The following is a 16,850-nucleotide window of genomic DNA, read 5'->3' as shown; positions in this document are numbered from 1 at the left end:
TTGAAATTATAGACTGATCATTTCTTTTTTAGTGGGCAAACTTACAAAATCAGCTGGGGTTCAAATAGTTTTTTCCCTCACTGTATATGTTTTTTTTACATGGATCTTTGTGTTTAACCATGGCACATACTGTAACGTCATTAGATTTCTATACGTTATTATTAATGTGTCATAATACTTTCTATGTTGAATCCGATTTATAATCACTTACAAGTAGACCTTATAGTATTATTTAAATATTTTTTTGCTTTCATTATATTGTTTAAGTTATTATCTGGGTTTATGTGTTTCTCTTTGCGTTGCAGCTAATCTTAAAAACTACCAAAAAAAAGTTTAACCTTTAGAACCATGAGGATCAAGTGCTTCTGTATCTTAGATGACCTTGTTTTCCTCCTTATGTAACTTGGGAATTTGGGTCCTCTGAGTAACTTTCTTTTAAATAAAAATTCTCTCTTATTGTCTGGACTGAGCATAAAGTCTTAAAAAAGAAGAAGTTCCCCGCCACTTGTTGCATCTCTGTTGTCTTTATGTGTTTAAGCTTTATGGCACACCAACAGCTGATACTTTAAAGTGACTTTATCTGATTTGTCCTGGATTTATTGCCCTGCAGTAAGCTACTGTGGTTATGCATTGTCAGGGTAGTCGTCTGATGGTGACACAGACTACTCTGAGGGCCAACAAATGGTTGTTAAAATCTTAACATGGTGTTTACTGCTGGAATTTTCTCTGAATGTTATTAAAGCCCCGCTGCAGTTTGATGCAAACAGAGGACATGTACAGACTTGCAGCCTGTTGACTTGTAAAAGAAGTTTTATTATGTAAGAAGCAACTGCCAACTTGGGCTTTTTGTTCAAGGAAAGCTAATCTAAGGGAAAATTTGTATTTTTTTGTAATTATTTGAGACTTTTAAACCCATATTTGCTCATTTTCTTTCACAAAAACGCTTACATTTTTAAGCAAAGTTGGAGAAAAGAGTCAACTAATATGAAAGGAATCCACAACAGCCTGGTAGTTTGAAGAGTTTGTTGAGAGGACAGCAGCCTTTTAATTTTAAATATAGCGTGCACATGGCAAACACAGTGAATCATCATTGAAAAGAGATGTTTTCCAAAGCTTCAACCAGGAAGTCAGAGTTCACAAAGCCTGTTGGAGATGAAAGAATTAGTCTCTTTGGAGGGTTACCAGTTTCTACAAAATGCTAATTTTCAATACATTTAAATAAAAAACACACTCTTTGGTGCTCCTCTCTGCCCTGTTGTTTTTCTGTGATTGAATCTTAAATTCCTTTTGCTTTTCTGACTGTTTTATTTCATTTTTTTTCATCTGAGACAGAAAATCTTTGGAAAATACATGTTTGCATTTGTGTTGCTCTGTCTTATATAGATTGACTGATGATTGATAGTGGTTTTATCGCTGATCGTCTTATGCTAATGTTGCAGGGGGGGGGTAAAGGGCAGCCACTTAGGTGAAGATTGTTCATAACACAGTTGAAGGTCACTGAAGGAGGTCAGCTGGAGGAAGCTGGAGAAAGGCCTGAGGAAAATCTGTGTTTTCCCTCCTTGATTTATGAAGCAGGGTTGCTGATGTGTGCATCCTGGCCTTATGAGAATAATATCCTTAAACTATAATACATCCTGAGTTTATGAGGTGGAAGACAGATCCGGCTGGGAGGTCTTATTTAACCAAAACCCTGCTGCCTTAATGATTCATTACATAAAACGAGGTCAAAGGGCAGACAGACGACTCAGAAGGAAGGAGATTTAGCAACCGTATCCATTTCTATGTCTTCCTGTTGATGTTTGTTTTACACACTTAAGTAATGCTGGTAACTTTCCCCTAAATAAGCCTTAAGATAAAGATGTGGGGAAACAAAATCCAGTTTTACCACAAGTGTTTCTCAACTATAATCAAGTTAAAGACTTTTAAGACCCGATGTTGTTTTTGGTGTTTTTAACATGTTCTTGTGACATTTTTCTGATGATTGAGGACATATATTAAAATTGTATTTCGGAGTATTTATTTAATCAAGCTGTCGTGACAAAAAAATGAATATTTCTGAGATTGTACAGCATTTTTGTTGCACCACTAATGTTAGGTTGGAGGTGTGAGGGGCTGTAAGCTAGCGGAAGAGCATGTAAACAGATGAGTGATGGGAAGTGGGGGTGGGGTTGCGCTTTGCTAATAGTCCCACCCACAATTCAGAGACAAATTTCGAATAAACTATTGCCGCTCTGCAGAAACTATATCCTAAAAAATGTTGATTTTGGCAAAAAATGGCAAAATCATACTTAAAAACCAATAGGAAATAATTGAAAATAGATCAAAGGATGATTAAATTGGGACACTATCCACGATCTGTTAATTTTAACAAGACAATGCCCAATGACAAACCTCTAATGACTCCTTCCATTGACAGAAAAGTGCTTAAAATGAGCTGTTTTAGTGCACTGATAGCGTGATACACCAAACAGTAGACAATACAGATTACAGGCTGGGGAAAAATATGCATTTTTTACTTCTATGCATGTTCATTTTTTAGTTAAGGATTCTTCATGTCAAGTCCAAACCTGTTCAGGAACAAGTTATAAGTACATCTTTGTAAAGGGTTCACCGTCAGACATGTTTTTTCAACGATTACTTTCATGCCACTGACTGGAAAATATGCAAAATGTAAAGTTTGAATCATTTTTTCTTTGAGGTAAACTTTGTTTTCTCCCTGTGGTTACCAGTCTTAGCAGCTGATCTTCTATGCCTTCTGTCCCTTTCTAGAACTAAACAGTAAAGTCGGGGGATCAGTCACCTATTTGCCGGGTTGCAAAATTGGACTGCACACTCACACCCCCACACACACACACACCCCGGCTCACTCATACCACATTTCCCCATGCCAAGTTGTAGTAATGTAGAGGGTCAGCAGAGCAGAGGCTGCTGAGAGTGCAGACCTGATAAGACTCGTTTGAAATGCCTGCAGTCTCCACACATGTGCAATCTGAGCGCCAAGGACATACTTTACTTTACAGAAGAGGCTCCCTGGATCACTGACACTTGCAATCTAGCTTCCTAAGGAACTGTGTGCACCTTGACCTTAGGTTTCATCCTCATATATCTTATATTTATCTCCTCACTGTACTTGAGTGTGTGCATGTGTGCTCTCAGTGCATTTCTGTTCGGCAGCTTGTGTTCTGTCTGTGTTGTCAGGCGCGTGCAACAACATGATGACACAGAAAAAGAGGTTTGTGGTCAAACGAGGCTCAGGATAGAGTGTCTCTGCAGCTGTCACTTCAGTGTCACTTGTGTTCGTGTGATCATTAGGGTTTTTTCTTAATACCTGAAAATGAGGACTCTAGGAGAGCCAATATAATAAAATATTGCCAATATTGCTTAATATTGCACCAAATATTGCCAAGTCACAATTATTACAGTTGCAGTCAACTTTTATTTCCCATCTGAATGTTTTGCAGCACGAGAAATATCTCTATACCGTGAGAAAATGTCTCCACTGCCGTGTTTGACTCCCGATTTTAAGCCTTTTGAAAAATAAATGGCTTCCATTTCTAAGAAAAAGGAAAAAAATGGTCTCCAATTTAGAAGAACTAGACATTACACTTCACATTTTGTAATTTACTAGATAAAATTATGAAATTATTAAAATCTATGAGCAAATTTAAAGCAAAAAATAGATAAATAAAACATTTTTTATCTTGGTGCTTTTTTTCTGCTTTTTAACTAATTTCTTAAACTAAAGAGTTCTGTCAAAAGCTATTATTTTCGTATGATGAATAAAACACTCCCTCTGGATACAAGACAAAAAACTGCCACTAAATCATCATAATCTTTTACTTTTTTTTTTATTTTTTTTTTTTAGAAATGTCTTAAATAACTTTTCAAAGCAATTATAAACTTTTAACTTTATGTTTTAAGCTTCCAGGGACCTTCAAAAAGAAAAAAAACATATTTCTCATGAAAATAAATGTATTTTTAGATGATAATTAGCAGGGGGATTGGGTTAGGATTATAATTTAGGTGTTGGTGACATCGATAATTAACAACAGCATTCTTTGGATTACAATAAGGTTTTTTATGCTCCACTAAATGCTTCTTCTGGATGTCTCTTTGGCCAAAAATGCCTCCCATCGTGGTTTCATCCTCTAAGGTCAAGACCTGCAAATGTTTAGCAACAAAGTTATAAATACTGTTGGCTGTGCCTCTCGGCAGACGTCCACTTCAGCTGGAAAACTCTGGATACGTTTACAGCAGTTCATAAAAATAAATGGAGGTCTTTCTTTTTTTAGACTTTCAGGACCATAATGTTTATCAGCAAGTTAAAAAAAAAGACAATTTTGTGTTTTATTGGCAATTTTGTCTGGAGATAAGAGTATATTTTTAGCCTAACCGGCTTGTTTTCTGGATTATTTTTAATGTCTCTCTTTAAATGAAGGTTTTGTGATATTATAAACAAAGAAAAAAAAAAGGTAAAGCAAATGTTGCCAGTTTACCATACGACTAATGTTAAAAAATAATGTGGATCACTGACAAAAACTCAAAATAGACAAATGTATCACCATAGAAATACCATCACTCCTTTGATATTGATGCCAAGATGATCATCTCTTGTTATTCACTAGGATTATGCTTCATGTTCATTTCATTTAATCGTTTTGACAGCTAAATTCAGATGTTTATGAAAAAAAAAATATTCCATTCTAATATGAATTTTATAGCTTAAATGTTGTCTAAATCCTCCTAACTTGCAGGTCAGGAAGTGGAAGATGCTGGCTCGCCATCACACTGAAACCAAGCAGAAGGAAGCGGAGTCAGAAGTCCCCATGGGAGGCTGCCAGTGCTGGGGCGTCCACGGCTCTTCGCTCTTTGCCAGCCCCGTGATGCTGGAGTGCTCCATCTGCAGCGGGCCCTACATCGGCTACACCCTGGAAGACACCTGGCAGCCGCGCCAGCGCACACAGGTGAGTTCATTCATTTCATTTATCCAGCATATTGAGCACGGGACATGCCCGTTTATGGTCAAAGTCAACACAGATACATCATAAATATAAAATATCTCTTATTACATAAAACACTTTTTTTAAAAAAACATTTGTATTAGACACAATGTAAAAGAGGTGTTCTTGCTGTAATAAAAGGTCTGATTTTTCCTGACTTAAAGCTCTTATATTCAGTTAATTCTACAATTTCAAGAAGTAAAATAATTTGTTACCAAAAACCGAACATTGTTTTGTTTTTTTTTTTTACAGAACTGGAAACTCTTTATTAGAGTTCAACATGATTGAAAACTTGACATTTAAATATTACAGATAAAAATACTATTTTCATCATAATTTTTAATAATTTAAGTTCTAAAAAAATGTGAAGAGAACAAAAAAGATGAGATTTTTAACAGATTTTTTTTATACTTTTACCAAGCATATAAATCACGATAACATAAAAATGACATTTTTCTGGCAAAAAAAAAAAAAATGATAGAAACAAGTTCTCGCTCCAAGGATTTTATGTGAATGATACAAACTGGTTTAAGAAATGTGATTGTGCATGCCCGCCTGCAGAACACGCTCTGGAGAGACTGCACAGAACTTTTCAGGGCTGCAGTTCTGGGAAGCAAACTAGGCTAAGACTGTAATTAAGCGAGACTTTGAAAAGCGTCTGACTGACAGCGACATGACAAAAAAAAAGTTCACATCGAACACAACAGCTGAGTTTCATGGGAATACAAAATGGTTCTCCTTTGTCCCCGTTAGCTGCCAATCACGCAGTTCTTTTTGTGTGATAAAATGATAAAGTGGGGCAAATTTACAAAGAAATCCCTTCAACAGCTGTAAATAAGTTACACTTATGATAGCAGTACACACACTGTTTTCAATAGATGTAGGCCAAATATCAAATATATAATTTTTATTTAAATATCTCTTCATTTCAGGTGCTTAAAAAATGTTCTCTAACATTTTTTGGCATTTTTGCATAATTTTAGATACATTTTGGCTTTTTTCAATCTGAATGTGCTTCTGTTACTTTATGGCTTGGCTTGAATATCATTCTTTGTCAGAAAGCTTGTCATCCTCTCTGTAAGATGCCTGATCAATGTAGCACAAATTATGACCCTTCCACCACCATGCTTGGTTGATTGTGTTGAGATTCGATTTGCTGTTTGTGTTTTTTTTTTTCACCAACAAAAAAACGGAATGAAAAATCTGAAGCAGCATCATGGTATCAGTTGAATGGAGATAAATCCCCTCCTGCAGGAGGATTTATTTTTTTAAAAAAGCATGCGGCTTGCGGCTGTGACACAGAGTAATTGTCCGTCACTCATAAAGATGGTGGTTTTAATCCACATATCAAAGTTTCCCAGTGAAAGGCAAAAAGACTCACAGATGTGAATTTCCAGAGGAAAAATCCTGGATTTGGTTGATTCTTATACCTTGGATTTTTTTTAATTATTATTATTATTATGTGGGAGCAAAACATTGTGTATTTGTCCTCAAATTGTAATTTTATTCATGAATTTGCAGCATATTCTAATACAATAAACGTATATTGCTAACATTTTTGGCTTTATCCCTTTTTAAAAAACTATATTTAACCTTTTAAATTAGTTCTGGGCAAACTGCAGCCCACCAAGCTGGAATAAATTATATTGATAATCCTTTATAATGTTTTATCCTCCCTGTATTTCTGGTGTCTGCCCAAAGATTATTGATTTGTTGTTTTCCTGTGTTCATTTTTCCAAGTCAGTTATTTTTCTAATCATTAAAACAGCACATAAGTTTGCATTTGTTTCTGATGGACATCTACCCATTGGAGCTATTGCTGCTAAAATGAGAACAAAAAACAACAATTTTTAAATAAAAACTCCAATTCTTAACTCTTTTGATATCAATTTTCAATCAAAATTATAGAATGACTTAGTCTGGATTTCATGTTGTTTCTTTTATGAGGTGGATTACCAAAAACACTCCATGGATCCGCTTTTAGTCTGTCAAATTTTAAAATCCTTTGTGGCAAAAAGTTTGCCCACTCCTGCTTTAAATATTTTATTTTTAATCATACTGATGTGTTCTTTTTTTTACTGTTGCTGTATAAAATATAGTATTAGAAAAACCCTGAAGTGGCATATTTAATTTAAAAAATGCCACATTTCTCCTCAGGCGATGGACCTATACTACCACAATGAGTCAGACCTGGACAGCTACTATTTCCCTGGAGACAACAGTAAGTAAATAGCAACCAAAGCAGTTGTTTTGAGTATTTTTTCACTATTATGAACCTTCTTTTTTTCTGACCTCACATGAAAAAGGCTTTCTGTTCTGTTATTCATCCACATGGGATCTCTGTCTTAATCATCTGTGGTTTTTATGTGTTTTCCTCCAAATGTGCAATAACATCTCCTGCTCATTGTTCCTCCTTTATATCGTTACCTTTTCATTCTGACTTAACTCACCACTTGTGTATTGATCCGAGCTCTAAATAATAACTGCTGCTGAAATCCCATGATTACTTGATTGTTTTGTGGGTTGTGGCAAAACAGTAGTTAGAGGCTCATGACCGATCACCATGACACAGTGACCTCTGTTTACAACCTCCACTGCATTCAGGCTCTGCTTTATTGCTTCTTGGTTTAACTGTGGGCCACGGGGTGAGAGTCCACGTCTGTTTATTGCCAAAATGACTGTAAGTCACTGAACTTTAATTTTCCATCACGCTTCTTATTTGTGCCACGAATCGGGGTTGAGTCTAAAGGGCAAAAGCTGAGTGCTTGTGTGACACTTTTTGGCCCCAAACCAACTCAGCATCTATTTTTAATACCAACATAAAAATGATCTCATTAGCAAGGAAAAATCTGATTAAATTTGACACTTTTGATGGGCAACATCACAATCAGAAGACTGTTCTTTGTAGGATATTTAAATGAGTTAAAATTATAAAACACCTAACACAATAAGATAAATAGTGATAAATAAATGAAAAATGAAGCTTAAAGGATAAAAAGTATCTGATAAATGGATTGTTGCTTCTTGCTAAAAACTGAAATTAATGCTTAAACGTCTAAAAAAATTGCAAAAATATTATCCATTAAACTAAATAAATGCAAGAAATTATTTCTTTTCATGCAACCAGAAAATAGTTTGTTTTTGCAGCAATTGATGGATCCAAAAAATCTAAAAGGTAAGCTACGACTGAAGAAATATACACCAGAAATGATCCACCATTAAATAACCTATATATTGCAATAATAAATCAGTGTTAATACTTCAGTATTAACACTCTCACAAATTGGTTATAAAACATTTTCACTTTTGAAATAAAGGATTACATTTTTGAAAAAGTTCTTTTCACGTTGAAAAAAATGTACATATCCTAAAAAGTGCATTATTGTGTCATTCTGTGGCACATAATCATGTTAAATTAAGGTTTTTTTTTTTATTTTCAACTTTTGTTTTCTTTGAGGAACCAAATCAAGCATTGTGGTGGTAGTATGGTGGTTGGAGGACAGTTCCCTTTTTTTAGGATACTATGCTATAGTTAATAGATTCTACTTTTCCTGTTAGAAAATCCTTAAGGTATCCATTTGTTGACAACAGGATAATACAATGCCAAATATAAATAAAGGTTGTACAGAAAATAAAAGAAAAAAATAACATTTTTCTCCAACAAACGCCTCACTGCAGTCATTGTCATCAAGTATCATTTTCATGTAAGATCAGGAAGGTCAAGCAGCTGTTATGTTTAATATATTGAAATCGTTCAGATGTTCTATTTGAGTAAAATCTAAAAGCATAGAAACAATTATTTTATTTGTTTAGTTGCAACAAATATGCAGCAAAAAAAAACAAGTATAGGTTAGATACATAGGTATTTTTGCAACTGCAATTAGCAAAAATAAGCTAAAATGATGACAAATTGTGCCTGTCTACATTTTTATGTGCATTGTATAGCAGAATCTCTAATTAGAATGTTGTTGGTAATGGTTTAACGGTACCCTTCAAAGATGCATTCACACCAAACACAATTCGCGCGACAAATTCGCTCGGCCCGCCCCTCTTTTGTTGCGAATTCAAGGCTCGTTGCTGAAAGCCCTCCGCACTCATCGCTCAGGTTGTACTGCGGGACTTCAGATCGCCTCAATTCATGTCTGTACCACAGTAAATTAAAGAACATAAAGCTCCATTGTTAAAGGGTTAATGGCAGTAGAGTAATTTTTATTGTAATTTAAGCAATAAATATTGTCTGAGGACTCCTCATGTTAGTTTAATTTTTCCTGTTTAAATTATTGCACATAAGGATGAGTTGCGCATTAGGAGAATCTGTACTTTAGCAAAATGTTCACTGTTAAAGGTCCACTAAAACATGTCCAAGAAAGACCAAATTCTGATTTAAAAAATAAATCAAATTCTTTCCCGCCTAGTGGTGTGTCTGCCATGTAAGTAATGGGAGTTTTTTAGCCTGCTGAGAGAAATCCAAGCAATTAACTGAGCTGGTGACAAGCTGTTCCTGTGGCCCCGGCTGTCACGCTGCAACACCCTGTCGATCCCAGCTCAGCAATTAGAGGCTGTAGCAGCGCTTAAAAGTTGAAAAGTGCCACATATATGATTCATTTACACGTATGGTGCCATGTCTCAGAGAGCAGGAGTTAACAATAGAGAGGAAAAGACCCAGTCGATGAAATGATAATCCAAGTAGTTTGATTTAAACAAATGAAAAGATATGTTTTTTTGGTTGAGGATTAAATCTGCGGAAAGAAATGATGAATCTGTACTGATCAACGTGTGGATCGGCATTTAATTACTGCCTCATTTTCCCAGGCTTCATTGCATAACATGTAATTATTCAGCAGGGATTTGAAGGTGTGCTTTTCCCCAACTGTTCTCTGTTGTCTAAGTGGAAGTAAAAGCTCGATTTTTTTTTTCAGTTGTTGTTCAGGATTTTCTCCCAGTCATCGTATGACGCAGCCCTCACCTGTGCCAACCTGCCCTTCAAACCTAAACAAAGACATCATGTTCACAAAAACAACACTCACGTCTAGCTTATAAATCAATGACAACACTCCAAAGCCCAGTGAGGATTAAGAAGAAAGTCTTAACTTTTTGTTTTCAACAAGACAAGAAAAAAATATGCGTCAGAACATTCCCAACTCCAGAGCGGGGAATAGATTTCCCAGAACCCAAGGGAAAGCTTCACTCCGTTTCAGCAGTTTTATAGCAGCTTGCACTTTCTGAGTTAGCAATTTAAAGCACCTCTAACTGGGATGTTTTTTAAATAAAAAAATAATCGTTTTTTATTTTATTAGTCAATATAAATGACATATGTAGGGGCTGCCCTCTCACCTCACAGTGGAGAGACTGGTTCAAATCCCAGCTGGATCATTTCTGCATTTTCTCCACATGCATGATTCTCTGGGCATTCCAGCTTCCTCCCACAGGCCAAACATACATTTCAGAGGTTAACTCTTGGTGATGTGATCGTGTATCTTTGGTGGGGACTGGCAAACCGTCCAGGGTGAAACCCCAACTACCCTTGGATAGGCTCCAGCATCCCTGCGACCCTAAATTAGTTTAAGCCTTTAACATCTGAGCTGCCACTGGTGACATCTAAATAACACATTTTTGACCTACTTTAACTTTGACTGAGTCAATTGATTCTCTAGAGAATAGTCGGCTTTAACGCTGTGAAGCTGCTTTTCTCTGCTTTGGAATCCGCTGGAATGACATTAAACACATGAACAGTTGAAGAGTTGCGGTAGCCAAAAGAATGTCAACAAGGCAGGTTTGGACAGTCAATGGAGATTCTTGTTTATCAACGTCAAAAGTTGGCTTCAAGCTATGACTTTATGCATGAAACTGACGTTTTCGGCAGGGCTTACTAGGGCTGGGCGATACTGAGCATTCGGGTATCGATCCCATACTGGTCAATAGCATCAATATTGATACTCTCTGTGTGGAGTTTGCTCCTCCTATAAAACCTTGTTTTCTCCAGCTTTCTCCAAGTATAGTAGTTCAATTGTTCTTTTCTGAAATTGTCCATTATGTATCAATATGAGTGTGTGGTTTTGTGTCAGGGCGCACCCAACCTTCACTTTTTATTAGCTGGTTAGTTGGATCGATTAAATGTACGGTACATTTTGTTAGTTACCAGCATTATTTAGATATGAGTGAAAGTGAGGCAGCATGTTGAGCATGTTATTTGGGATCTTTGGAAATTTGCCGACCTTAAAAATGTCGAGAAGACTTCTGTTTGACTGGAGCGCTGCAGTCATGCATTTATTGCGAGATATTTTAAATACCACCACATGTTTTTCCTCACAGTTAGTTTGATGGTTTCGTCTGGAGACTTTTCTTTTTTTCCGTCTCTCCTATAATGTTCACCCACTTGCATTGCTCTCCAAGAACCTTCCACTAAAAGCAGTTACCAGTGAGTTCATTTCTTGGAAATTACCTTGAGCTACAAAACAAAATGTTGGATAATCAGGGGCAATCTGGCAGTAAAACAAGGATACTAAAACTCACAAAAGCCAAACCAGGAACCAATGAACCGCAGCTATGATTGTCACATGACTGCCCACAGAAGTAAGTGATAAGTAGGCCACTTTTCCATAGCCCAGAAAGCCAAACAAGCTACACACACACACATGCACAATGACAGCGTAGCTGTCCTCCTTTTAATAACTGAGGTCTTTATGTAATGGTGTCACTCGGTTCCTCTTCACCACGCCTCATTTATATTCATCTCCTGATCAACTATATCCCAAAAAACCCTCATTCATCTTCCTCACTGAGAGCAGAGGCGGATGAAAGGCAGACGGATAGATGTCTTTCACAGAAAACACAACAAAAGTAAAGCTTTTGTGGAGGGATTTCTGTTCAAACTACAGCTTTAATTTCCTGTGAGAAGAGGAGTCCTTCCTGTCCTCGCATGGACCGACCCACAGAGAGGGATCGTGTGTGTGAGTCAGTGCCTATCACACTGATACTAGTGGCTTACATAACCTACTGAAGCCTCCAAAGCATATGGAGAGGCAACAAACACTCAGCTGGAGGGTTGCAGAGCCCCCCACTTGTTCAGGACACCAGCAATGAGCAACTTGTCAATTAAGAGAAAATAAAGTAAAAGATCTCACACTCAAAATGAGCTTTTTGAGCTTTTAAACTTTTTCTTAAATCCGTCTGGGTTCTCCGTAGCGTGCAAAAATATGACTGCTGCTTCCCAATTACAAATTTACCCACCTGCTGAATCAGCTGAAAATCTTGCATTTAGGTCACAGTGCAGTGGCATTTTGGGAAATGTTGCTATTGAGTAAATACCTAAAAGCTTGTACCTTGAAGACCCAGTCTGATGAAAAATTTGATGATGTTTTTTGACACTTTTGTCAGGAGTCAGAGCTCTGATTTCCCCTATGGTCACCGACGGGAAGCATCTCCAGAGTACTGACTGCACTTCATCTCCCAGCACCCCCAGCGCACAGTTCCTCTCTAATTTGCCAATCACCTACAGGACACTTAAGCACTACACAGAGCCTCACTCTGTGCGAAGGATTGTTTGTACCACACTGCCTGCATTACTGAGCATTTCATTCTGTCTTCTGTTTCTGACCCTGTTTCATCTGTTTGCTTGCTGCCTGCCCTGACCCTGAATACTCTACTCTCTTGTTGGATGACCCCATGCTCATGACTGACCTCTGCCTGTCTGACCCTGATTTAGTTTTTTGGACTTTTAGCTGTGCTTCATTCCCATCTGAACGAATAAACCTGCTGCATGTGGAACCAGCTATCTAACCATTTGTGACAACATTCTTGTTTCATTTTTCTGATTAGGATAGAGGCCATATACGCAGCAAATTAAACTTAAAATAGGATTTCTGAGTATTTCTTTTCTCAAATCCCTGTGAATCAGTGGCGGATGAAAAAATGTTGTAAAACAGCTTATTTGTGACGTAAAAAATAGGCTTGTGGTGGGCCACAAGTACCATGCTTCGCATCGAGGAAGATAGGGGGGTGGGGTTGCCCTGCAGGAACCATCTCGGCCACAGATCAGAGGTGAATATTTGATGAACTACTGCAGAAAATATGTCTTGGAAAACAACATTAATTTATCCTAAAAATGGCATAATCATATAAAGACCACTGCTTTTAAAATAGATCAAAAGATGACCGGAGCAGGTCTTTAACACTGTCAAATATATATATAGGGGAGCATTTTAAAATGTAAGTTTCGCCTGTATTGCACGTGCCCTCCAGTACTGATGAGAGATGTCAGCTCATATCCCACAGAGACCGTCGCTTTAGTGTTAGAGAGGACGAGTAATGAATGGGAAGCCTGTTGAAGGGTGGTACTGCTGCGTCCTGCGCCGTTTCAAGGAGAAGCGCCTTTTTCTAGCAAGTCCCTGTCAGTTCAGGAGGAGACTTGTAGGGCATGCTGAAATTATTTTTGGGAAAGTGCCCTTTCTTCTTGTCTGCTTTAAAAAGTGTGTTGCCCTTCACTTTGTTTTTACCCTCCAGCTCGTCTGTGTGCGTTCAAGCTCCCTGCAGGCTTGCTTCACCCCGTAGCTCTGAGCATGTGTGTGTGTGAGTTCTTCAGGTGGCTGCAGTGGAAATATTAATAATAGATTTGACCTGAGTTATGGGAGAAACAGTAACAGCAGTGGAAGTTCAGACTATATTTAAAACTGCAGAGTCATGCAGGTGTTTGTCATCTTGTTTTGAAGTTTTGAAGCCTCTGCTTCTCCACTTTATCCTTCATCATTTTTCCAGTATTATTAGTAACCATAAATTTAAAAGTGTTAGGAAAAAGAGTCGGAGGATCTTAAATGTTCAGCAATAACGAGTATGAATTGGTGCAAGTTTGCATGACATGAACAAAATAAAGAAAACTGCAGATTTCTCTTCTTGTGGATAAAAAAACACTTTTGCTTGGAGAAACTATACAAAATGAATAGATTGAGTTAAAGGATTTCACCTCATTATATAATAAGTGTTTCCTCTAATTAAACAAAATCAGTACTTAAAATAAACAAAAAGATACACTTTTTGAAAAAAAATTCAAACGTTCAGTTATTTCAAACTAAATATTTACTGTTAGTGGTATTATAGCAAAGTGAAAGTGAATGGAAAATAACAGCACAAAGGGGAAGGCCACATGGACTGACAGAGCAGGGTCAGGGGCCATTAAAGCACATATAGTGCACAGGGGTCTCCGACTTTCTGCAGGGTCAGTCGGTGTAAATCTCCAAAGATCATGTGGCAAGACCAGAGCAGAGGTCTTTATGGAATGTTTCCATGCATGAACCATGAGTCACCAAGTGCAATGCAAAATTGTGGATATGGAGCTTTAAGGACTCTGGCTCTGGCCTATAGAGTTAAGTTTGATGGAGGGGGTATTATGATGGGGGCTCTTTTTAATGAGCTGTTACTTCACTTTTAAAGAGCCACTCAATGAAAATTGTGTGTTAACATGTTTTTGTAGCAGTTTTCTCATTATGGAAGACAAACATTAAAAAGATAAACATTAAAACTGCATTTCTGAGTGTTTATTTATTCAAATTGAAGTGAATCAGGAGCAGACAAAATAATTTGAAATGGCTCGTTTACAAATTAAATCTCCCTGCTCCACTTCATTCCGATGCATCCACTTGCAGACAAACAGATCCATGAGCATCTCTGTTTAATTCCCAGAAGAGCTGAAGCATAGTTGCAAAGAGTGAGCTGGTGTCAAGACAAAGCCTTTCGGATAAGAAATGGGATGCACTCTAATGTCATAAAAAATATAAAACCTTTATAAAGTTTTTGTTACTTTTTTCGCTTTGTTGAGACACATAAAGTGCAAGATGTGTCTGAATCATGAGGTCACTGCTTTGGCATTTTATCTGCATCCTAGCTTCCTTGAACCCTCTCAACAGATCTACAAAAGCTTTTTTATTATTTTCCAAGAATAGATGCAATAATTCACAAGATTGTGAAACAGAAGGTGGAGGGTTAATAATTATAACCACTTCTTAGCAAATTGCAATACTTCCAAGTTTTTGCCCTGTAGTGCAAGGAGAGTTTTTTTGGCATTTAAACTGGAATTGTCCATGTTCCTATATCTTAAAATTCCCTGTTTAGTTTGAACAATTACTGTTACTTAACTGCACTATCCTATGACATATATTTACTTCTGTCTTCAATGTTTATAGGTCTAAAAACATTGATTTTTCTCCTGTTTCAAAGAAAGTTTTCACTCATTTTTTGTACTTGTCCTTGTTTTCAAATGATAATTCACAGTCATTTCAGATCATTAGCTGACTAACCTCGTTTTACCCCATTGATTGTTGTGTTTACATGATGCAAACCAATATTTTGACTCCATCTAATCAAAGCAGATCTTTCTGTCTTTCTTTTAGAAATTTTCCAAGCACTCTTATCTGGTCTGGCTTTCTAGTTCACCTAATTTGTGTATCTAAGTAATCTGAAATCAAACTTTATATGATCTTCAAGAACTTCAGCTTTCTGAGGCTCAAAGAGAACTTTTTTTCTTTCTTCCTGAGATTCCAGTTCTAGAAAATCGGGCTCAGTGGGGAGCACTTGAAGGCAGCATTCACTCCGCCCTTTGGCAAAGCCATCCATGAAACAGAAAACTGTTGAGTGGAAGGAAATAGAGGCGGTCCGTCTCCGCCCTAAGGAAGAAAAAAATGAGAATGGAAAAAAATCTTGGATTAAGCTCTCCAAACACGGAATGTAGTCTAGATCGATTTCTTCCCGACCAGCAGCCCGCAGCTTCTGTCCTTGTTGAGATTTGGAGATTTGAGCATCCTTATGAAAGACAAAACGACCGCTTTGACGTGTGAGTAAACCGCTACAAACTCACAATTCAGACTTTTATGTTTGATTCAAACTGATCTCTGCTAGACTGGTTTGCGTTTATTCAAGTTTGCAGCCGTTTCTGTGCGCTTTTGTGCGGCGACTGGAGTTGTTCCACATTAATAAATGCCTCGTTTAGTATGTTGAAACTGGCTTATTTTTTATAGAAAAGCTTAAAGCACTTATAACTTTGTTTTATTGTAGTTAAGGAACACAAACTTTTTTTTTTACTCCAAAAATGTGATGCGTAAAAACAAGTGAAGTTTGGAAATATGGAGTTTTCCACATTTTTTCATCCATGTTCTGCTGAGATTATAATGTGTTCTTTCTATCCATATCGTGTGCTACTCCTTCCACTGACAGGGGAGTTAAAAGCTTGAAACCAGCAGCCTTGCATAACCGTGCGTCCTAGTTGTGGTTCCTCTGATGCGGCGCGCACTTTTACCTTTTTAATTACTTTCTTATCAACTTAAAGTTCATTTGCTGCGTCTCGCAGACTGCAGTTGTAGTCTGTGCATGAACTCTTCTCTTCTTCTGAGCTTCGTGGAAGCCTTTCAGGAGTTTCTCTGTACTTTTCCACTACCAGCGGCTTTCTTGGCACGCGCCCTCCCTCTGCTCCTCACACTCAGCCCCCCTCCTTGCCCTGCGTCACCCACTGGTTCTTTTTTAATTGATAAGCAGCCAAAATCGTCTGAATAGAATGGCTGTGAGGTTAGTCTGAGCGGACACTTGTGCAAACCTTTCTTTGAACAATGCTCTGTCGTGATTTTTGGACAAACAGTGAAACGGGTCACAAAGTGTGACGCGATTTATGTTTGACGAACTCCCACAATATAAAATAGTGCAAACAGAAACCTTCTACTAAGCAATAGAAAGGGAGGGAGGGAGTCCCCCCCCACACCTCCTCCTCCTGACTTTTTTACTTGCAGGCATGCATAAAGGTGTGGCTGTGACGCGCATGGAGCGCAACGACCCCCGATTGGTCGAAACCTGAAGCGATCTCTACCTCAC

At 37.5% G+C, this 16,850-nt stretch overlaps 1 protein-coding gene across 2 annotated transcripts in view; it reads left to right on the top strand.

The window, feature by feature from the left end:
- Positions 1-16,850, top strand: part of sgk1 (serum/glucocorticoid regulated kinase 1) — a 36,025-nt gene that overhangs the window by 15,035 nt on the left and 4,140 nt on the right. For both annotated transcript variants that reach the window (XM_024291124.2, XM_024291125.2), the window contains exons 4-5: positions 4,755-4,964; positions 7,158-7,221. In XM_024291124.2, coding sequence (XP_024146892.1) covers positions 4,755-4,964; positions 7,158-7,221 — 274 coding nt within the window. The remainder of the gene's footprint in view (positions 1-4,754; positions 4,965-7,157; positions 7,222-16,850) is intronic.

This window comes from Oryzias melastigma, linkage group LG24 (genome assembly GCF_002922805.2).
Source record: "Oryzias melastigma strain HK-1 linkage group LG24, ASM292280v2, whole genome shotgun sequence".
NCBI lineage: Eukaryota > Metazoa > Chordata > Actinopteri > Beloniformes > Adrianichthyidae > Oryzias > Oryzias melastigma.
Note: the sequence above shows the minus strand (reverse complement) of the source record. Positions and strands in the feature narration are given on the sequence as shown.